Consider the following 24836-nt stretch of genomic DNA (forward strand, 5'->3'; position numbering starts at 1 on the left):
CAGCTTTCTTGAGATGAGCGCTTTGGTTGCTGTGATCATTCTTCTTTGTCTATCAGTCGTTGTATGATGCGCTGGTTGGTTGTTGTGATATTTGTCCTGCCCCTCCTCCACTGTCATTGGACGGTGTGAGTACTGGCAAAGACGAGCTGAGCTTTTCACCCAAAGTTGAAGATTTTTCAACTCTCAGTGTGAAAAACCACTGAGCGTTGGCTTTCAGCGCAGAAAAAAATGCTAGCTGCTGGCTTTAAAAAAAACGATGCGCTTTCTTTGGAAACAATTGAAAACATACGGCAGCTACGGCCATAAAACTTTGGTGTGCAACTACCTTAAACATGGAAAAATCAGATTATTTTCTTTTTTTGTCCTCTTTAAAATTTAACCGTTGTCTTTAAAGGGGACATATCATAAAAAATCTGATTTTCCATGTTTAAGTGCTATAATTGGGTCCCCAGTGCTTCTATCAACCTTGCAATTGTGTAAAAGATACTTAGTTTTGGGAAACCATTCTCTGCAAGCATGTGAAATAATTAGGAAATTGAAATTTTGCGCCCCTTATGATGTCAGAAGGGGATAATACAGTCCCTTAATCTGCACTATCCAACCACGACATTTAATACAGACATCAGCTCATTTGCATTTAAAAGGACACACCCAAAATGGCAAATTTTTGCTCACACCTTCAAAGTGGCAATTTTAACATGCTATGATAAATTATCTATATGGTATTTTAAGATAGAACTTTACATACGTAATCTGGGGACACCAAAGATTTATTTAACATCTTAAAAATGTCTTGTGTAATGTCGCCTTAAAGGGTTAATTGCTACAATACTAAAAGTTATCTCATCACCATCTTTCCTATCCTCAGGTAATATAAAAAGTTTTTTTATGATATTAACACATTGATAATTTTCAAAAAAATTTAACGTAAAAATGACTAATAAAATTCTTTGTCAGACTAAATGTATAAAGCAATATTATATTTAGCAGAATATACGGCAGAATATCCTGATAAAAAACCTGCACCAAATCTGTGTGCTGTTCGACTCACTTGTAATGAGAAAGTGAGCTGCAGGTCTGTTTCTGTCTGGCCAGTTGATGGCAACAGGATCTCATTGGAACGAAGGATTCGCTTTGAGCCCTGAAATTGAGGAAGGGAGAGAGAGAGGAAAGGACAGGGAGTCAGGAACAGATGGTGTATAAATATGCAACTCTCACATCTGACACCCCAAACTGGTCCAGAGAAAGATGGGTGCAAGGAGGAGAGTGGGAGAGCTGAAAGAACAGGAAGCGTGACCAACTAGTCAACTAATCAGTCATAAATAAACCCAGTATAATTAGCCTGGTTTTGAGTTAACCCTAATGTGTTTTAGGGGGTGTTTACGTAAGATGCATTCTTTCTAAAAAGACATATCACCTTAAAAATTACAATTAGGGAACACTAAAATAAAAAAACACTCTTCATAAATTAGTCTGAATCCAAGAGTGGCTGAAATTACAATGTTCACTATTATTAATTTAGCACAGTGAAAGATCCCTAGAGATTAAATACAACATGGATAAGCACTCAAGACATTTGTAATATGACACGTGAGTGCACGCTGGGACTTTTAGGGTGGGTTTCTATTCATAGCGATTTGATTACAAAAATAAGTTGTAATGTAATATTATTGCTTATTGTTTCAACTGTAAAGAAAGAAATACCATTTTATTTAAATAATAAAAAATAACATGAAAGTACAGCATTTAAAAATGAAAACAAGTGAAGGAGTGTGAGAAAAAGGGGAAGGTGTTAGGACCTGGAGTTTAACGGCGATGACCACGGAGGTCAAATCTTTATCCAGCTCTTTCAGCATGACGAGCTTCTTCAGCGTCAGGTTAAAGAGCCTGTGAACACACACAACAAGAAGATGCCATTAATTAATACACACAACAACACAGATACCACACAGATCAGATACACAGCATACCACAATTCATTCCGTTTACATTATCGGTATTCACATTAACTACAAGATGCATTTACAACATGCATGATCTCACAGGCAACATGGCTGTGTTAGCTGTGTAGCTCAAGTGGGGCACACTGTGAAAGGTGCTGTAAATGCATTGAAATTCATTTATTAAAAAGATCTGACTCACACACATTTTTTTCATGCGTGAGTCATTTACTGTGATGTACATTGTACTAACAAGCCTAAACTATGGGCAACACATTTAACTTGGTTACTATTATTTGCTTATCACAGGGTTCCCACTCTAAGTCAAATGTCAAATTCCCTGACTTTCACTGACTTGAAAGCTGAATTTCCATGACTTATGTCTGGAATGCCATGTGCCTGGATAACATAAGGTAAAAAATGTAACTTAAATGTGTAAAATAAATAAACAATGCCAATTAACAGCTGTTTAAATTGTACTCAGCAAAGGGTTAGACCCAGAAATGTTTTTTACTCACGACACAAGTTCATAAATGGATTACATTGTGATAAATAGAAACTAAAATTAAAAGTAACAAACAGAAATCCCTAATATTTCATGACTTGGAGAAAAAAATATATAAAATTCCCTTTAAATTCAATAATATTCCAGAAATCCCCTGACCCGTGGAAACCCTGTTATCAGTGTAGCCCTGCCCATATGGATATCTTAACAAACAACAGGATTTTGGACTTATTTATTTACCCCATTCCAGGGTCATATGTCAAGAACTGGTTATCCACACCCAAGTCGGGAAATGACGATTTGGCATTTCCAATTCACCTAACCTGCCTGTTTTTGGACTGCGAGAGGAAACCGGAGTGCCAGAGTAAACCCGCACTGACACGGGGAGAACATACAAATTCGAACCAGATACTTGCTGTTAAGTGCTGCCCGGTCCAAAATTCTGCTCCACATATACATTTAATATTAAATATGTTCTCATCAGTTATGATTTTGTGACTTATCACACAATTCTGCCTTTATCAAGGACAGAAAATTATCTGGTGCTGAAAACTTGCAACTGGTTAATGCTGGTGTAAGACTGAGCAATAGCACTGAAATCTGTGTGTGTGTGCCATTTTTGTCTTTTTTTGGAGAGTCAGGCAAGGTTACCGGCTGAATTATTTACTGTGGCGTTGCTCTTGTGATGGCTCCTGAAATAGAGGCTCTTACGAAAAAAGCTCTGCCGTAGTGAACAGATCAATACTAATTTTAAACAGACAGTAATTTTCGCCTCATGTAAGTATCACACTGTCATCTGTCAAAAATGTGCAATTCCATGATTTATTCCAGTATGTGAAAGATATTAAACTTAAACTAAAAAAGAGTATTCCTGTCCTTGATATGAAAAAAATGCACAAACAGAAGCATAAGACTATAAAGCATAAGAAATAAATCAGGTGATTAAAAATACAAAAGGTACAAAAGCTACTACTGTGACGGTACTCTTAAAAAAGTCCTAATATCTATGATTTAGATACAGATTCGTATACATTTTTTATCAAAATGAGGTACTAATATGCGCTCTTTCCATTTTGAAAGGGCATCAGTGAAAGCTTTTGTGTCTTTGTTTCTAAACTGATCTTTACAATAAAATAAAAATCCTAATGGGTTAAAAATCAATAACATTTTTACAGCCTTGATGACTAAATTCTGTTTACTGTAACGGTATGAGCGAATGCATAAAAAATCATTTTAACTGAATGACTGTATGTTTAAATGATTATTAATTCATTAATGGTTTGGCACTGTAAAGTTATTTTATCATGCCAAAAGCTTTTTAAAATCAGTTTTGATGATATATTGATATTGCGTAAACAGTAACGCACATTGGTCATTATCGGCAAATAAATCCTGGCTGGGTAACTGCACATCAGAGCTCTTCAATTGGCAGCCCATGGGCCGAATTTAGTCCAATCAATCATTGTTATGCATCTCTCTGATTGATCTTTATGAAATCTCTGCGCTGTCTGATACATCATAATGCTTTTGCAACGGTGTGTTCAGAGGGTCTCTATAATTAGATCCAAATTTGGACTGGGGCAAACATGTTCAAGCCTTTACAAACCACAGTTTATAGTGTATCAACATAAACCGGCAGTGTCAATATTTTTTAATCACGTGTTTATGCAAATAAACTGCAAAAAAGACAAATCCAGACATTCAAAAATAACACCCATAGCAACTAATAAGCAATGCATATATGTGCAGAGTAACTGATGTTAAATCAATCAAACCTTAAACACAATTAGACAAAGACGAGAGAAATTATATGTATTAATGCTTTGGACAAACCCATGTAAAAACAATCTTGCAAAAAATTACTATGGAACTGACAACTGAGAGCGCGAGAAAGAGCGAAAGACAACAAAAGGCTATTAGGGCGGACTACTGACTAGCATAAACAGAAACCTTACGTCATGTTTCAGAAAGACATCTTTATCAGTGTGCTAGTACAGACACACAGTAAACTGATACCACATGACCCCAAATGACTGAACACGTCAAACATATACACTTCAAAAAAGCTTTCTCAACAATACCATTTTTGGTGTGCAATACTAATGTGCTGCTTACCGTAAACGGTCAATTATTTAAATATAATATAAATGAATAAATACTGAGTTTACAGTATGGAGTAAAACAATAAACATTTCTGTGTGTACGATGTATACATTGTTGTTGTCATATAAAACACAAGCAACAATTTCAAGTGTGAATGTCACAGTTCTCACCTCTGAATAAAAATGGTTATTCTGCATTTAAAACCTGCATTCAACTTCTAGCAACCTGAATGAATTATCATGTCAAGATGCTAAATATAATGTATGTTATTTACTGGCAACAGTTTGTTCAAAGTTAAATGAAAATTAACTCTTTCCCCGCCATTGACAAGTTATCTCCTCAATTAAGAGAAAACATTTGCATAAAAAGTGTTCCTGATGAGTTTTTATGTTAATCTGTAATACAGTGATTATTGCACTTAACCAATTTATATTAAAAAAACTGCCATTTTTATTTAATAATTTTAAACTCTGTGTATGTTTTGATAATCGTTCTGAAACTGAACTCTAACAAAATTCCTTCACAATTTGCAAAAACGTTTTAGAAAAAATACTTATATTTAAGAGTTTATAAGCAGAGAAAAAAAATATAGATAGGATGAAACGTTTTTTTCCCCATTTTGTTTGTTTGTTTGTTTCAAAGCAGATGGTCTGTTCTTCTTTCATTTGATATATTTGTATGTGTATTTATTTTTGGAAGAAAAATTTTCTGGAATGCATTTTGTGAAACTTTTGTGAAAAATAAAAAAATGCTGTCGGGCAACTTTTCAAAAAAGGCTGGCGGCGAATGAGTTAACAACCAGAAATCTTCATCAACCTTTTTCTGTTTCATTCCTTAAGATTTTGGTTCCCAGAATGCTTTGCAAAAGGCTGTTATTTTATCGTTTTATTCTATAAAGACCAAAGACTTGTTAATGTTTGAAGTTCATTTAACATTGAACAAACTGTTGCCAGTAAATAACATTTAAATCTACAGTAAGCTACTGGCAAACAACTGCCAGTAAATATAAAAATATCTACTGTAATTTTTAACAGTGTTATTACAAGTTAAAGACAGTTTAGCTTAAAATACTTTTTATTTTTATCATGAATGTGCCAAACCCAGCAACGAAAAATGATGAAATATAATTTCCTATTTTTCAATTGAATTTTAGATTGACAGAATTAATCATGTCATTCTTGCATATATTTGACCCTGCCTGTGAAAACCCAGATAAAGTCTTTATTTTGTGAGATTTACCATTTTCTAAATAAAATCATCCTACATAAAAGAACATTCTGTGAAAAAACAATCTTGATATCTTGAATATTGGCCATGTCAAAGATTAAAATCAATTGTGAAACCAATATATAAAAATCAAACTTTAATGCTCCCAATCTCAAAATTAGATGAGACTTAAGCCTATTTTTCACAGACAGGTACACATATACACAAATTAAACTAGCATTGCATTAGTGACACCATAACTTAAAAATATTATCAGCACAATACTAGTAAGTGATCACCTAGTGGTGCAACGGAGGTGGAAAATTTAGACATTAGGCAGTCACCAGCCTCATATTATGAAATCCAATGCAGATTGCAAAAAAAAACTCTTCAAAAACACTTCAACTGACAGCAACTCAGGAGAAATTTTGGTGAAAGCACAACATCCATAAATGTTGGATTATGCTCCCATTTGACTGCAACAAAGCTTACTGCAGTTTGCCCAGATAGATGAAAGAAACTGAAACTCTATACTTCTCTATAAGTTCAGGATATATTGAAATGCTTGGACAGCGAATAGATTGGCTAAATGCATGTTACGCAAGCATGTAAAGCTAACAGGGCTTTTGGGGGCACGTGTTTTAGTAGAAACCTGACCGTACAAAACTATATTAGTTTTAAACAACAACATCAGCACGGAACCAAAGATATCCCCATTTCCCGCTACACACATCTTGTGTCGAGACTGTAAATCCTGTACTGACAATAGTTCTGCATTAAACATGCTTCATTAAAGTGACTCTAAATGCCACATGTGATAGCTGTATGTATATTTCAGCACAACACGTCAAACAACAGCACACATGACCTGGGAAGAAAGACGCAGAACATTCGAGCTGCGCCTGGTTTCTTTGATTAATAATATATAAGCCTAACCGCTCTTTGCTGTGTGTGTGTGTGTCTATGGACTAAACTGCATGCAGTTGTAGGATGTCACAGCTTTCACATAAGTTTATCTTATGAACCATAAAATAATCAGGCTATTGCAGTGATAAATCTAAAGATAAAAGGCACAAGGGTTCATAAAATAAGTGCTACTGCATTCAGCCAAGTCTGTTGATCTGATGGGTTAGAGTTTACAGTCTTGGTTTTCAGTTCAAAATGTCAGTTTCAGTTTTAAAAACTTTATAAACTGACCTCTATTGCGCTTAAGTGAAGTTAAACTATACCCTATAGTATAGGGTCTATATGTCCCTGCTAAAACACACAACAGAACGCTGCTTAAAACACAATAGAACCCATCACAGAAATCCAAATGGATTTAATGGTTATTCTAGGAATTTTATTGGTTGAAGTGTAAAAGTGTAATGTGTCAAATGGGCTATACCGGTCATGTGCTGGTTGGATGTAATCCAGTGAATGGGAACAACTAAAACACCATTAAACCCTACTGGAATATGGCCCAAACACACTACACTGTCAGAAAGAAATGGACAAAAATGGTTCCTAGCTATCACTGGGGCAGTACCCTAAAGAGTTTATACAGTAATAGTTTCTCAGAGATGCATATTGGTATCAAAAAGTGTGTATTAGTACCTCAAAGATACATATATGGGTCCCAAATGTATACACATCTGTACCTAAATGGTATAAGAACCTTAAACAGAGCTGTGTTATAGTTTTAACTCATTCCTCGCCAGCCTTTTTTTTTAAAAAGTTGCCCTTCAGCATTTTTTGTGATTTTCACAAAAGTTTCACAAAATGCCTTCCAGGAAAAAAATATTCAAAAAATGTATAAACATAAAAATATCAAATGAAAGAAGAACAGACCCTCTGCTTCCAAACACACAATAAACAAACAAACAAAAAAAAAATTTGAAAAAGTTTCATTCTATCAATATTTTTTCTCTGCTTATAAAATCTTAAATATGGGTATCTTTCTTAAAAAATATTTTTTTTAGCAAAAAGCAGAAATAATTGAATTTTTGTGAAATAATTTTGTTAGAGATCAGATACAGAATGATTATCAAAACATACACAGAGTTTTAAATGAATAATATTTTTTTGCTTCAGTTTTTTTTTAAATGGGTAAGTATGGTAAATCATAGTATTACAGATTTACATAAAAACTAATCAGGAACACATTTTTCATTCAAATGTTTTCTCTTAACTGACGAGATAACTCGTCAATGGCGGGGAAAGAGTTAATGGTAAACAGCTGCTGGTTCCATTCTAATGCTATTTTTATGGAACCCATTAGAATTTGTATCAAATCCATTCCAAATTCTCAGATGGTTTCTACTGTTTTTTTTTAGCAGTGCTACCACTAACACAACCCTGAGGGGTGGTTCACATTTCACGTCATTTGGGGCGATACAAATCCGACATTTTGAATGTGTGCAACGCGCTTTATTTTTCAGTTGCGTCAATTCTGCAGCCAGTTAAAAATCCTTCAACTTTTCAGAATGCCGCATCGGAAAGCGCGTTGGAAAGAAGGAGGAAAGCGGCGTAGTCGCGTTTTAGATGTGAAATGTGAGTCACCCCTAACCCTGCCAGAACACAAGTACTACCACTAAACCTACACAAGATACATTTTGCATTCCTGTTCATCAAGCTAAGACAATCCTCAAAACACGATTTTGAGCGGCTGTACTTCACTAACAAAACACGCACCAGAAACATTCATGGAATTATAGTAAATCCCTGCTAATAAACAAAAACCATAACATAAATTCTAAATGGATTTAATACAGATTCAAATGATTTCCATTACAATGCAACTGTAAACCATCAGAAACACAACTATCATAACAAAAGACCATTAACAGCTGTCACAGACAGAGGTCAGAGCTCAGGCCTGTAACTACAGTGGCTCCTGGGCTTCACCCCTGCCATTAGGAATTGTTGAAAGTGATAGTCATTTGTCAAACACTATACAGGGCTACAATGTAATTCGGCTAACAGCAGCACGTCATAAATCAAACACAGCTGTCCATGTAAAGACCATCATTTCTCTGTTAGTCTGTATTTGTTCAGCATTGATCTGTTTGTCAATAATCAACATGAGTGGGAGATTTGGCCAATTTTAGCTTAGTCAATCCATCATCCAAGAATAAAATGGTTCACAGGTGTATTTGTTTGGCTTGTTGGCCCAACATCATGTCTAAGATATTCTGCTCACACACACTTGTATGCACGTCCGACCTTGTCAAGGAGCACATCGTTCGTAGGCACACACACAAAAACACACCCTTCCCCAAAGGCCTCTCATTACATGACCGATTTTCCATGACCTTCAGCAGAAACACGGATCCTGGAAGGTGATTGGCTCTTTGTTTCATCGCATCTGTCTGTGTTTCGGTTCCCTGAGTCTCTCGAGTACCTGTCTTCCTTTACCACGCTGTCGCTCTCTCTCTCATATTTTCTATTCCTTTACTGCCACATTTTTTCTAGTATACTATTTTCTTTGGGCACTTTCAATCCCCTTCAAATCAAAACTCAATATTTTCTTTCTTCAATTCGATCTGTTCTGCTTTCCACTTCATTAAATTTTCTGGTCGTACTGCTCTCATTTATTTCAAATTCTCAAAGCATTCTTCTCAATCTTCAGAGCAGTAGGTAGACCGATATATATTGTTCAGGAAAATGATTTAGCATTTATATTATTTTTATATTATTATTATATTTATTAAGTCATCTTAATTGGTGCAACTCAAAGGATGGTCAGAACGATCGACCAGTCATATAGAACAGTAGTCCACTACTGAGAATAACTAGTAAATCTAGATGTCCATGAAAATCTTAAGACACTACTTCTTAGTGCACTTGGCTAGCCTGACATTGTCATACTTAATTCTAGTCAGAATTTGAGTCTGATACCGCTCCATTGGGCTATGATTATGAGGCGTTTCTCAACCGAAAAATGCCTCTGCACTCAATTGGATAGACCTATAACCAATCAGAGCAACGGTGTGGTGACGTATGTTGAAATGACGTCTTTTGCAGCCTGACTGAAATGCTAGTTATTTCGCTACAATGAAACTAACATTGTGATTATACTAAGTCCGAGTTAGCGAACGTACATCAACACCTACTATGTTTACAACATTTTATTTATATCACAACATTAAGTATTTACTAATTCATACAGTAAGACTATCTCTTACCATTTGTACATTAGGTGAACTTCATCCACGATGATACCCATAGTTTGCTTGAAAAATATCGGAGCCTGGCATGTCCCTCCACTTATTCAGCAGCCACGATTCTGGGGTTCCGAAAAGAAGCTGGCAACGACCGCTAATTATATCCATCTCGTCGTGCACACAGAGTTGCACCGCCGTGATAGCCATTTCAGTTGCTTCTTTAACTTGGTTCTCCATAAGTGCAATCAACTTTTGCCGAATCCCGTAAGATGGACGGCAAAAACATCTTTCCGATCAACAAATGCCTTGATCGCGTTTCTCTGTTCAATGCTCTGTCGATATCTTTAGAACAGACTCAATGTCAAAATCCACAAATCTGAATTCTACAGCGGCAGCAATTTTGTTGTAAATAGATTCAACACACACGCTCTTTGGTGACGTGGTCCATCATCGTATAAAGCCTGCCCTGACAATTTGATTGGTCGACCAGCTTTGGGTTTCGCATAGTAGCTCCTCAACGGAGAAACCCCAGACTGATCTTCCCGTCCTCAAAATGTTGTGGGCAGGACTAAGATCGGCTGGCACCCAGGCTAGCACTTGGCATGTATGTATTTGTTGGGGTAAGTCTTTTAAGCATTAACACCGCGTGAATACATATTAAAAAGACACTCCACTTTTTGTGGAAAATTTGCTAATTTCCCAGCTCCCCTAGAGTTAAACTTTTTTTACTGTTTTGGGATCCATTCATTTGATCACCGGGTCTGGCTGTACCACTTTTAGCATAGCTTAGCACAATCCATAGAATCTGATTAGTCCATTAGCATCACACTCAAAAATTAGCAAATAGTTTCATTATTTTTCCTATTTAAAACTTGACTCTTCTGTAGTTACTAAGTGTACTAAGACCGACTGACAATTAAAAGTTGCGATTTTCTAGGCCGATATGGCTAGGAACTATACTCTCATTCTGGCGTAATAATTATGGACTTTGCTGCCGTACCATAGCTGTAGGAGACGCAATTATATTACGCAATGACCGCTCCTTGGTAACTTTCAATACCAGGGGACTATTTTCGGGCACAGCATAATATCATCGAGCCTCCTGCTGCCATGGTACGACAGCAAAGTCCTTGATTATTACACCATAATGAGAGTATAGTTCCTAGTCATATCGGGCTAGAAAATCACAAATGTAAATTTTCTTAGTACACGATGTAACTACAGAAGAGTCAAGTTTTAAATGCTTATTTTTGAGTGCGATGCTATTGGTCTAATCAGGTTCAATAGATTATGCTAAGCTATGCTAAAAGTGGTACCGCCAGACCCGGAGATCGGATGAATGGATTCCAAAATGGTAAAAATGTAATGTTTAACTCTAGGAGGCTGAACATTATTCAAAAAAGTGGAGTGTCCCTTTAATGTCTGGCTTGTAACCTAAAAGTCACCGGTTCAAATCTCACGGCGGGTAGGTTGCAACAAGCGTGTCACACAAGCCAAGAAAAGTGAAAGTGAAGCCCAAACGTCACGATCGCCCCCTCACTGACTGGTCTCAGAATTAGGTCATAAACCCCGCCTCCTCCATGTTATTCAATGGGACTTGAGACCAACTAAACAGTTTAATTACACTTAAATTATCTTTTCCCCAAAGCTGGTTTCTGTCATTTACTGAAGTTTTTATCACACTGATGTAAATTCAAGTGTTTGTTTTTAAAATAAGTTTGTTTTTAATTAGTTATTTAATGCTATAAAAACGGTGGTGTCACGTCATGATTGACAGCTGTGATATGCGCATTCTGCGAGAGCGAGGGCGGGGCCTTGATTTTGCAGCTTTACTTCCTACTCACTACTGCGCAGGACTGGTCCCGAAATCGCTACCGCACAGACTCAAGACCCAAGATGTCAGCGCCCTATCGGGACACTGGCGGCTTCACTTTTCATCAATGGAAGAGAGCGAATGGGCGTCGTCCATCTTTTTTTTACAGTCTATGGGTTGCAACTGAGGTGCCCTTGGGTGCTGCAGACATAGCTGACTATGTGTGTTTATGACGTGCAGTGCGTGTGTTGACTACTCTTTGGAATGTGTCACAGGTATCACAGTATTGGCTACAAATCACGTCACTGTTAACAAAGGTGAATTAAATCCTATCAGAAAAACAGATCTTAATGTTTATATCAGTGACATTTCCACAAGCGTTTCCGTGGTTTATGAACCAGTCTGTTTCACAGAAACACACACTAACAAAGCGCTGGATGAAAGCCCAATCCATTAATCAGCCAAACGCAGCAGTCTGGAAGCTTTAGGATATTCTGGCTTATCCAAACAGCCCTTTCCCTCTGCTTTGACTGGCGTCCAAAAACAGAATCAGTTGCTCTCGAAGAGCTTTGATCTTCTGCTGTCTCACTCCATCCACCAACAGTAACAGCTCTCAAATGCTCTTCATCAAACGTTTACCCCCTCCCGACCCACCCTGACAGCGTGATTCTCCGGATGGATGTGAAGCACCAACGCCAGCACCGTCACCTCCAGCACACATCCCGTGTGAACTTCAGCATGGCTCTGAGGAAAATATCTGCCATCAGCTCTCGGCTCTTAGCGTTTCCTCAGGCCATTTGGTGTTTATTCTGGCGAATATTTTCTGTTGTAATTGTCTGGAATCCCTCTGCAGATGGAGGATGGAGCTAAATTTGAGCATCGACGTCAAACTATGCAATGGGAGTATCTGAACGAATTACACAAGCAAACATGAAATCCCACTGCGACACGGACGAGCCTCAAGAGTTCATATTAGAGGAAAGATAACAGAACTGTACTGTATGTCATTAGCTCATGCTTTCCCGTGTGCCTCTGTATGTGTGAGTTTATTACGCTGGAAAATGACTGTAGGGATGAAAATGAAGCTGTCACAAACTGGAAGAGGACAGAGATGACACCGTGTCTTCCACTGATGGAAGTAGCAGGTTTAGAGATTATATGAGGGAAATAATGACAGAATTGTATTTTCTGTCTGAACTAATCCTTTAATCCTAAACATTATATTATTTTTACAGAAACCATAATTTTAGCTAATATCTGGTATTGGGAAATTGAGACATTTGATCAAATATTTGACTTAGAAACAATCAGATAATCAATAAACATATGAAGAGCTCACATGCAAAACCCTCTCAGTAAATTAGCATATTTTAAACTTTTAATGGATTCTGCCAAACAAACCGGTATTTCTGAATGGCCTGATGCTGTAGTAAACTGGATTTAAAGTGATAGTATTTAATGAATGTATAATGTGCCCAGAGCATTTGGTCAATATCATTATCTCATTTTCGGCAAAGGCGGCGTTTAGCGGCTTTTGCATCTGAACTCCTTATTTACATTTACATTTAGCAGACGCTTTTGTCCAAAGTGACTTACAAATGAGGTAAACAATATAGATATGAAAAGTTTAGTTGCAAAACGAGATAAATCCGTTTTTAATTTTTTTTCAAAACATTTTTATTATTATGTTATCATGTTATTATTTTGTTTTATAAAACGGTTAGTTCCAATCGCTGCGTCCACCCTCACCACTGAAAGGGTTTGGGGGCTTTGAAATCGGACCCAAGAAACGCAAGCAAGGTCCAACCCCAAAGTACTCTTACAAATCAAGTTCACATACATTAAGGTTTCTTGTGAAAACATTTTAATTATTATTTACATAAAATAAACGTAATACAGCCACACAACAAACTTATTATTATTAACTTATGAAAATATTTTAATCGTTATTTGCATGATAATTTTTTAACGCAGCCACACAATAATAAAAACTATCACCATAATGCTCACCACTATGATTCCCCTTATCTCGTGTATTAATATTTTTTTGTGTAACAATTTATGATTTGCAAAAATAACTGTTGCATCTGTGTAGATTAGATGCAAGTGTATGCGCGTTGTGCACGCTATACATTATGGTCAACCATGCGCCCTTAAAATAGCATAATGAACCACGCGCAACGCGCCACTGACTTTAACTTTTTTTTTCTGGTCAGTGGCGCAATTGTTTTTTGAAACTGCAAAATAGCATCAGGGATGGTTTGCGCCAGAACACGCCTCTTTTTTTGCGCTGAACCGCCCAGGGAGCGCAAGTTCATTCCCTAGTTTGCTGACATGCGTTTGTGGAGGGAAAAACCAGCTGTGCGCCGGTGCAAAATACGAATGATACATGCGTCACTGACAAAGTCAATTGCGCTGGGTGCAAGATAGGGCCCATAGTCTTCCAAATGTAAATATATTTTTTTGGATTATATCTATATATCTATCTAATATATATCTATATGGAGGGATGAATATATTTTTAAATGCTTTAAAATATATTTATTTTAAAAATATATTTTTAAATATATATGAAATGTATATTTGTGAAAGTTTTTATATTTTAATCATTTTTTCTGTATGGGTTATACAGAGCAAACCCTGATTTATTTCTTGGGTAGATTATTCTACACTTTTGTCTTCATTGTGGGTTTGGCTTCCTGCCTAGATCAAAAACTAAACAGCAGAACTGTTCCCTTTGTCCTGGTTTAAATGCTCACTTACGATATAAAAACTGACCTTATTTACTTTTACTCGATTTTTACATTTCAGGATAAGACGCTCCAATAAGCTTTGCCAAGGTGTTCTGAAGGGCGGGGCCAGTGAGGTTACAGGGCTGAAAAACTGCTCTATGATATAGTGGTACTAAGATAAAACTTAATTTCTTCGATAATTACTGCACTAAAAAAAGAGAAATAATTGAGAAACTCAAATGAAAAAGCCGTTAAACGCCACCTCATCATAGGAAAAAATACTATGGAAGTGAATGGGGCTCATGAACAGTTTGGTTACAAACATTCCTCAAAATATCTTCCCTCATGTTCATCGGAACAAAATAATTTACCGTATACAGGTTTGTAACAACGTGAAAGTAAGAAAATGATGACTATGATGAACTATGCCTTTAATTATAGTGATGCTTGCATGCCTAACTACAAAAATAAGACCCCTTCCTACATTATTTCCCCTGGATATAGTTAGGGTCAACATCATGTTATTCTGTTTTGTTTAAAAAAAAAAAAAAAAAAAACTTCAATCACTAACTATATTCATCTGAAGGTGATTTGAGTTTTAAGACATGGATTTATGGACGTGGATTTTTTATGAATTATTAATATATTGCTGTCTTTGATTCTGGGAGTCTGAGACTGCATTTTACATGTGAGTTTATACAATGTTAGCTTAAATGTGTGCTATGAATAAATAGTGCTCATAAATGGCTGTTTAAATGTGGTGGCTTGGAGCTGGAAATGGTGTTCCTTACGTCATGACTTAACAAGTGGATAACGTGAGCCTGAAGACTGCTGTGTTCACTGTGAGTTTATAAAATTTTCGCTTAAATGTGTGCTATGAATAAAGTGCTCATAATCGGCTGTTTAAATAATATCCTTTATTAAAATGAGCTGAGGTTTGGACCCGGAAACAGTATTCCTTACGTCATCACTTAACAACCGGATAGAATCTGGCATTTTATTTAATTACTGATTGTTCTCCATCTATCCATTTCCTTTTCCTGTAGACCCTTGACATGTTTCTGTTACATGAGCTAACAGGGAAAATTTCCCACAGTATCTAATCATCTTAGCCAACAAAGTCATGTTGTTGCATTTGAATTATGTCAAGCTTCGAAGACTGTAACATAAACTAGACTGCTTAATAATACGCTGTTCCCTTTGCACAAAATTTGCACTATAATACCAGAAAAAAAATTCAACTAACTAATGTGCTTTATTATGTGACTAATTAAGGAAGTTTGTCCTACAGGATTTTTTGCAGGGGACTCCCACTAATTCCACAATGATAATGCATGACACATTCATCTTCTGTCATGACTTGGCACTGGTAGTGGAGGCAACTCTTGTCCTTAAATTGGATTTTAAATGTGACACTGTTTCGACATCACCTACTGTGCAACCACATATAAAACATGCTATTTTATACACATGAAACCACAAACTCTCCTTTTCCAATCTTGCCCACATTATTTTCAGCTACTGCTCAGAACAGATCTGAGAACAGTGCTTGGCTCAAGCATATCTAAATGGCTCAGACTGATGTGTCTGAGATGATCCGGGGTGAAGGTGACATCCAGAGAAAGGCTGATTGGATGAGAATCTCTCTAATGAATGTGTGTGTGTGTATGTGTATGTGCGTGTGTGTGTGTGTGTGTGTGTTAGCCTCTACGGAACAATCAAATGATTTTGCAGTTTAGTCGTCCCGCTGTACAGACAATAGGCCTTCAGCCAGCCCCTGTGGAGAAGGTTGTTTGTGTGTATAGAGCGTTTCATTATATAAACCAGCACTAATACATTGTGTGTCTGTGCGTGTAATTTAATCTGTTTGTTTCAATATGCTGTTGATGCAGGCTATTTCAGCTTGTGTGTTTAATTTGTGTGTGTGCTTTAAATTTTTTATGGTTTTCCTAAAGCAAACATCACCATTTCTAGTGCTGATATGAAAACTTTAAATCAAAAATTAAAAACTACTTAACTGAGCTACGAACATGAATGACTGTACAGCTTGTAAAGGATTCTCAGAACATCTTAGGTCCTCTTTACACTTAAGTATTTTACGTCTATACTGACAAAGCATTTCAGAAAAGATCTCTGTCCACACAATACACAAACATAAACACATACCATTAATGGTCATAAAAACATGACCATTCACGCACACTGATTTTGCAGTTTGCAACGTACCATGCAAAACGCCCATTATAACCGTTTGAACTTTTCAGCCGTTAAAATTGAATTATATAACTGAGTCCCTGGTTTGATTTTATACGGCACGTGACTGAAGCAAACAGAGCTCAAAACTGAGTGGTTATAACAATATACACTGCCCGTCCAAAAAAAAGTCAAACACTCCAATATTTCCTTGGACCGCCTTTAGCTTTGATTATGGCACGCATTTACCTTGGGATTGTTTCGATAAGCTGCAATGTCACAACATTTATTCCTGTCCACAGTTGCATTTATGTTTTGCCAAGATCTTGTATTGATTATGGAAGTCGAAAATTCTTCCTCAGCACATGCCAAAGACTCTTAATGGGGTGAAGGTCTGGATTCCGTGGTGGCAAATCCATGTGTGAAAATGATTTGAGTCTTATGCTCCCTGAACCACTCTTTCACAATCTGAGGCTGATGAATTCTGGCATTGTCATCCTGGAATATGGCCATGCCATCAGGGAAGAAAAAATCCATTGATGGAATCCCTTGAGTTTCTTCACATTGCACGTGTGGAAAGGTTCTTCCTTTTATTATTAAACACAGCCATGAGTTATGCTGTTGCTTTTTTTACAATTTCTTTTCACCAAACATTTACGTTTTCACCGATCACGATCATTCAAGATTTTTTCAGACCACATTTCTTCCTTGAAAAGCATGGTTCCCCACTATCCTTGCAGTTTTGAATACTGCGTTGGACAGTTCTTAACCCAATTTTAGTAGGTTCAGCAATCTCCTTAGTTGTTTTTTTTGCTTGATGCATGCCAATAATTTGACCCTTCTGAAACAGATTAACATATTTTCCATGACCACAGGGTGTGACTTCCGAGTCCGACATCGTTGTTGAAAAAATGATAAGCTGCTCACTGCATCAGTTAAGGTTAGATAACTTGTTGCCAGCTGAAACATAATCATCCATGCAGTAACTATCCAATGGGAGGCTCTTACCTATGCTTAGTTAAATCCAGGTGGTGACTTGTGTTTATAATCTGCGGCAATAATTGGTGGCACTATGTGTACTATATAGGGTGCAAACCTACTGTTTAATGAAATAAAATCTTTTTCCTTTGAAAAACAACAGGCTGTTATGTTAAAGCCGGCTGTCACGTTATATATGCTCTCATTAATGGCGAAAAGTACTTATGCGCTTGTTTCGGTGTGTGCGTCATGAACAAAGACACAATCTGCATATATCGAGAGCACTTGAAACTCTGCAGAATTCAATCTATTTACACGGTCATTGTGGCTGGTCAATGTCATATTTTGGTAGTGTTATAGTCATATGATACGGGCTTGATTAATCAATGAAGGATACACAATGATATAGAACACCAAATCAGAGAGCGAATATGAAGTAAAATCTTCGGTTTGGTCCGTCTACACTGGAGCACACCAAAATCCCAGTGCATTTTACTGGTAACGTTTCCATGCATACAATTTAATTTCTAGTAAAGAAAATGTGGATTGGTGTGTGTGCTTGACCTATGGTTGTCGCTCTGCTTGATAAACTAATAAATCAAAAACGTATAAAGCATCTCCTTTTCTGAGCCATCTGATGTCCTGCGCCTCTTCCTACTCTTATTTTCCAGACACGTTCTTCCATTATCTGACGCTCTATGAGTCTTTTCTTCCTAATAATGCCTCTGGTCATAATACAGAATCAGAAAAGCGCTCTCTCTCTCTCTCTCTCTCTCTCTCTCTCTCTCTCCCTCTCTCAGGATCTCTCCCAAACATGGCAAGACACTTGTGACAGTGCTGACATTTCGTACCCAACTTGTCCCTTCCAGTTGTTTCTTCCAGACAGTTCTGCGACTGGAGAAAACTGAGACCTTCAGATATTTCACACGAGATACAGACCCCAGAAATATCACTTGTCTCCATTGGACTTTTAGAAGTGATCTCAACAACGTCTATCACAGCGGTCAAACTTGCCATTAAAGTCTGCAATTAAAAGCCAGAAATCTTACTTTGAAAGCAAATCTTTCTCATCAAATTCAAACATGGATAAAAAACAAACCTTTTAAAGGGGAAATATCATGAAAATTTGACTTTTATCAGGTTGAAGTGCTATAATTGAGTACCCAGTGCTTCTATCAACCTAGAAAATGTGAAAAAGATCAACCCAGTAACTTAGTTTTGGTAAACCCTTCTCTGCAAGCATGCGAAAAAATAGCTCATTGAAATTTGGCTCCCCTTGTGATGTCAGAAGGGATAATACCGCCCCTTATTCTGCACTATCCAATCACGGCACTGCCATTTAGTGCAGAGATCAGCTCTTTTGCATTAAAAAGGAAGCACCCAAAAATGGCACATTTTTGCTCACACCTACAAAGTGGCAATTTTAACATGCTATTTTATTTATAAATTTTTTACATTTATAAATTATTTATAAGGTATTTTGAGCTAAAACTTCACATATGTACTCTGGGGACACTAAAGATTGATTTGACATTTTTTTAAAGTCTTGTGAAATGTCCCCTTTAAAATATGGCATATTTAACATTTTCAAAGCGTATACTTTTTGTTGCAAGTTATCAGTTGTCTCTCCAAAAGAATTTAGACACATAAGTTGCATAACTATGTGCTATGAAAGAGCAACAACATTTTTATCTGTGTGACAATCCCCCAGCTCTGCTTCTGCAATTTCACAAGCAATACTTTTCCTCACCCACGGATAAACATGCACACACATGCATGCAGCAATGCACATAAACACATGCAGGTACATAACAGGATACATAACAGTAATAGATCTCCTGCTTTGTGGTTTTTACATTTTTGCATACACTTAAGTTTGGCGTTATTTAGTCACCCTCATGTCCGTTAAACCCCCAATGTCTATTCTTGTTCTTCAGAACTAAAATACAGATTTTAAAAAAAGTGTTTTGATGATGGCAACCATCCGCTCCCACAAAAAACCCAAACAACATTTTAAACAAAATTCTGTGTTTAGGTACTGAAGAATAAAGAAAGACATTGGGGGTTCAAACAACATGAAGTCCAGTCAATTATGACAAAGTTTAAATTTTGGGGTGAACTATCTCTATAACTAGGTTTCTGCAAAGCTTTAACAGCTCATATCTTAATAGGGTCACTTTCAATTTAAGCATCATAATGTTTTTCAAGTCCACCAACAAGTTTAGTCAAGATTTACAGCATCAAAGAGTCCACATGCTAATCCACTGATTTTAGGCTACTGCCCACTTTAGCCCTATTATCACTGCATTATAAATGGCATCCTGACACATCTAGAAATGCAACACCACAAAAAAATCGAGCAGTTTTAGTTGGGCAGTAAACAGCTCTAAAACAGATCTGTTCACAAACAGAACAAGGAAGAAAGATGAAGATCATGTATCAAGCTTTCATACTGCTGCTATAACATTACAGCTAAAATCACATTAAAAGAGCAGCTCTCACGTTCAACAGGGGGTGCGCAAAGGCAACACAGCAAATCATTAGAATTATATAATAATACTCAGCTTCACTGGGTTTAAATATGGGTAAGAATCAGGGTGAACTACTACTTGAAGTGTAAAAGCGAAGTAAAGAGTAAAGGGCTCATTTTAGTTGTGTGTAGGTCCTGCGGTGTAGCCTTGACAGCATGGACTACACACCGGTTTTCGTACATATTTCTGCGTCTCGCCCGCATCAATGTTCAATTAGGGATGTCCCTATACCACTTTTTTAAAATTTCCGATCCGATACCAGAATTCTGAGTATCAGCCAATACAAATACCTGTTGATAAGATACTACTGTAATTTAAAATTGGAAGCGTGCACACACACACACACAAAATGATACTGCTTCATTGGAGGGTTTAATTAAACTGATTGGACTTGATTTGGAAGGCACACATCTGTCTATATAAGCCCGCATAGAGTTGGCCAAAAAAACACATGAAACTCTATGCGGGCTTTTATATGTATTGCACTGGGGAGAGTGCTACTGGGAAAATATTGTATGGACTGATGAAACAAAAGTTTAATTGTTTGGGAAAAATACTATGGCGCAATAGGCTACAGCTTACCAACAGTAAGCATCATCCCAACAGTGAAGTGTGGAGAGAACATCATGATTTGGGCATGCTTTGCTGCCTCAGGGCCTGGACCAATTGCCAATATCGAGGGGAAAATTAATGGTAACGTGACGTCGCTATCATCCGGTAGCGCTGCCATCTTAGACTCCTATGTATTCAAGAGAGAGTATCTGTAGTGTATGCACTTTTCTTAGTGACGCATGACAAATTCGGAGGGCGGGGGCATAGAGCAGCAGCACAGAACCCTCCATAAATTGCGTACACTCTCATCTTGAATGAAGACATGACTAAGACATTACCGGATGCTAAAGTTTTAAATATGGATACTTCTACAACACCACCACACGGATTACCCTTAGAAGGCCTTTGTTTATCATCTTGGAGTGGACCCCGTAACTTTACATTTGATTAACTGTAAGATCAAAGACATTTTCTAAAATAACTGAAAATGTGTTTGTCTGAAAAATGATGGACAAATGCATCTTGGACGGCTTGGGGGTGGTAAATCATGGGTTTAATATAATTTTTAGCCGAACTATCCCTTTAAAGGTGACATAGAATGATTGAACAGAGTATTTATCCTTGTTCTGTGATGTGATATTTAGACAAAAAAAAATTTGTTTGGGTCTGTAATGCCTTAGAAGCTTCCTAAAAACCTCTCTCAGATAGCTCTATTAGGGTGGGGGATTTTAAACAAGTGGTTTTGCACCTATTTGGCTCCCCCTACTGGCTTAGCTTGCAATCTCATTACTGATTGGCTGACTTTGCTGCCACTCAAAAAATGTAACCAATTATTTTAAAGAGGAGGGGCAGTTAGATGCCTGTGATGTCATAAGCATCAGTTTTTCAGATTGGGCTGTTTTCTGGCTGACATTTCTAAAAGAGGAATTTCTATGAGACTGAGATGTTTAGCATGTTTTGCACTTTTTGTATGTTTGTGAATGTGGGTAGACTACCATTATTCAACAAAGACAAGGTAAAAATGGTTTTTCATTCTCTGTCCCCTTTAAGCATCGAAGTAAATCCACCACAGCCTGGCTTAAGAAAAACAAAATGCGCCATTTGGAGTGGCCTAGTCAAAGCAAGGACCGTAACCTGTGAAATGGCCTCAAGATAGCAGTTCACACAAGACATTCTACAAATGTGTCGGAGTTTAACTGGTTTTGTAAAGGGGAATGGGTAAAAATTCCTTCTGAACAATGTGCAGGTCTGATTCAGAACTACTGAAAGCACTTGCTTGAAATAATTGCTGCCAAAGGAGGTTCAACAAGCTATTAAATCCAATCACTTACATTTTCCTCAAGCACTGTGAACGTTTAATGGGTGTTAAAAAAAAACACACACACACAAGAAACTAGAATTATTTGTGTGTTGTCAGCTTATACACACTGTGTTTCTCTATTGTTGTGACCTAAATGAGGATCAGATAAATATTTTTTAAATTAAGAGAAGTCTGAGTCTATTTTTAAAATTTCCTGGGCAGTCTCCTGTGCTAGACACCTGTTCCTGTATTTTTTTTTTTTTTTTTTTTGCAAAATCTGGCATAGTTAAATTTACACACTGAGTGTAGTTATTCGGAGAATTGTTGGAATTGCAACCAAAATCAAATAAAATTGAAAAACCATGCTTTTTTGATATAGTAACACTGTAGCATTCTCTTAAAGAGGACATGTTAAATACATATTTTGTGTCCTCAGAGTATGTATGTGAAGTTTTAGCTTAAAATACCACATAGATAATTTATTATAGCATTAAAATTGCCACTTTGTTGGTGTGAGCACAAATGTGCCATTTTGGGTGTGTGCATTTAAATGCAAATGAATGAATTGATCTCTGCACTAAATAGCAGTGGTTGGATAGTGTAGATTAAGGGGCGGCATTATCCTTTTCTGACATCAGAAGGGGGGCCACATTTCAATTACTTAATTTTTCACATGCTTGCAGAGAATTGTTTACCTAAACTAAGTTACTGGGTTGATCTTTTTCACATTTTCTAAGTTGATATAAGCACTGGGTACCCAATTATAGCACTTCAACCTGATAAAAGTCAGATTTTCATAATATGTCCCCTTTAAGTACAATATAAATAGTACAATAGTACAATATAGTACAAAAGTACAATATATAATGTGCAAGTATTTTCACTTCTTATTTCTTTCTTAAATCTTTCTTAAATTTATGATTTACCTTAATGGAAATTTCAATGATGTGTGCTGGCCTACTAACTGCACCCCCACAACACAATGCAATGAATGTTGTTTGCTCAGTGACATGCACTGAATATGCAGTCATACATGCATAAACTAGCTCAAGTAAAAAGACAGTATGCGCGCACACACACAATATAAATGGGCTAAAATTACACCGTACAATGGGCAGACACAAACACTCGCAAGTCCAACTGACAATTGCCTCAGTGCTTAATGGACGATATACAATAGACCAGTTTAAAATTTGCTCTGACAAAGCTCACTTCTTCTTCCCTTCCCTAATAATCCTCATTCCAGTCCCAAACAGTGCTTGGGGGAAGGTCAGGTCTGTTCCTTTTTGTCCTTAGTGGCGATCTACTCAAGTCAAACTCTTCTCCCCAGACACATTAGGAGCCCCAGGGCCACATTCATATCAAACACACTTTTTGTTCACTTAGACACACACACACACACACAAACTAACTTAAAATGGGGTCAGCCAAGTCTTTGGCCCTAATAACTGCTCCCGCAACAGCCATGGGAAGTTGTAAGACTGAAGTTAACTTTATTAAGCTAGTTTGTTGTTAATGATGCAAAGTAAAAGTCAACTGTGAAGAAATGTCTATGTTTCATTCAAAAATACATAAATAGATAATGTCACAATTAGTATTTTGCAAAACATTTTTAGTATCATGATGATTTTTATATATTTTGTACAAATATAAGCACTTAATCATATTGCACAATGCAATGTAAAAAAATCGAATAAAAACACTCCTATATGTCAAGCAGTGACGCAGTTGTTTTATATTAATTTTACACATATAAAGTTTGTTATAAAGTTTATTTTCTCTTTTATTACAGATACAGAATGTGCGTATGGTAAAGTCCAAACAACAATCCTAGATGAAGCCTATTATTAGTTTTATTGTAGATACAAATGCATATTTTTGGTGAAACCATAATGACAGCTTTCGTTACTTCATCCCGTGGTTCTTTATTTTTTAGATCTACACGTCACACCTGTGAACACGTTTTTGAACAACACACTGTTGGGTTAAAATGTACTCAATGCTGGGTTGTTTAAACCTAACCTACTGGGTTATTATAACCCATGGTTGCACAACAACGAACCCATCATTGGGTAATTTTTAAACCATCATTGGGTCATATTTTAACCCAGCACGTGTTCGGTCTAATTTACCCAGCATGGTTTACAAATAAGTTATAACCCAGCCATATTTAGAGTGTGGCTAAAAAAGAGAACTTTTCTGATAATGAATATTGGTAAAGTTAATTTTATGACTCTTTGGCTTTGGTTAGATACTTCTTTAAGTTCCTTTGGACAGATCAGCTTTACCGATTCTTTCCGATAACGTACGGAAAAAATCGAAAGGAGGAGTTACGAGCCGCGGGAGGAGCGAGTCACGAGTCATAAAACACTGGACTACTTATGATTTACTACATGTTCGTGCCATTTATATAATATGAATATGCAATGAAAGCCAGCTTTAAACAACACACACACACACACAAAACTGTGCTGCTACCCCAGATAACAAACTGGGTGATTCTCACGAAACCATTGAAACACCACGGCACTAATGATTTTAGCTATAAAATGTGTAATATAGTAATATTAAAAAGCATCAGAATTAACACAATACTGTGTTCTACCTTGCACAATGTGTGATTTTAACATAAGATTTTACAATTTGTCAATTTTATCTAATTTTCTGCTTAAATTCTCATTACCGCAATGCGTCCGGCTATGTTTGAACATGCGTTATGTTGTAATTTAATCAAATTAACACAAAAATATTTAGAAAAAAAATAAATGGATGTTTTGCTAGACTACTTTAGATGACAGAAAAATAATTTACTGAATATTCATGTATAATAATAATGAA

The 24836-nt window shown here is 36.7% G+C and overlaps 1 protein-coding gene across 1 annotated transcript in view; it reads right to left on the minus strand.

Moving 5' to 3' along the window:
• LOC135783629 (phosphofurin acidic cluster sorting protein 1-like) overlaps positions 1-24836 on the minus strand; it is a 78486-nt gene that overhangs the window by 26313 nt on the left and 27337 nt on the right. Inside the window, exons 2-3 of the mRNA XM_065294381.1 lie at positions 1800-1887; positions 1052-1141 (exon numbers count right to left, since the gene is read on the minus strand). Of these exons, the coding sequence (XP_065150453.1) occupies positions 1052-1141; positions 1800-1887 (178 nt within the window). The remainder of the gene's footprint in view (positions 1-1051; positions 1142-1799; positions 1888-24836) is intronic.

Source organism: Paramisgurnus dabryanus, chromosome 2 (assembly GCF_030506205.2).
Source record: "Paramisgurnus dabryanus chromosome 2, PD_genome_1.1, whole genome shotgun sequence".
Classification (NCBI taxonomy): Eukaryota; Metazoa; Chordata; class Actinopteri; order Cypriniformes; family Cobitidae; genus Paramisgurnus; species Paramisgurnus dabryanus.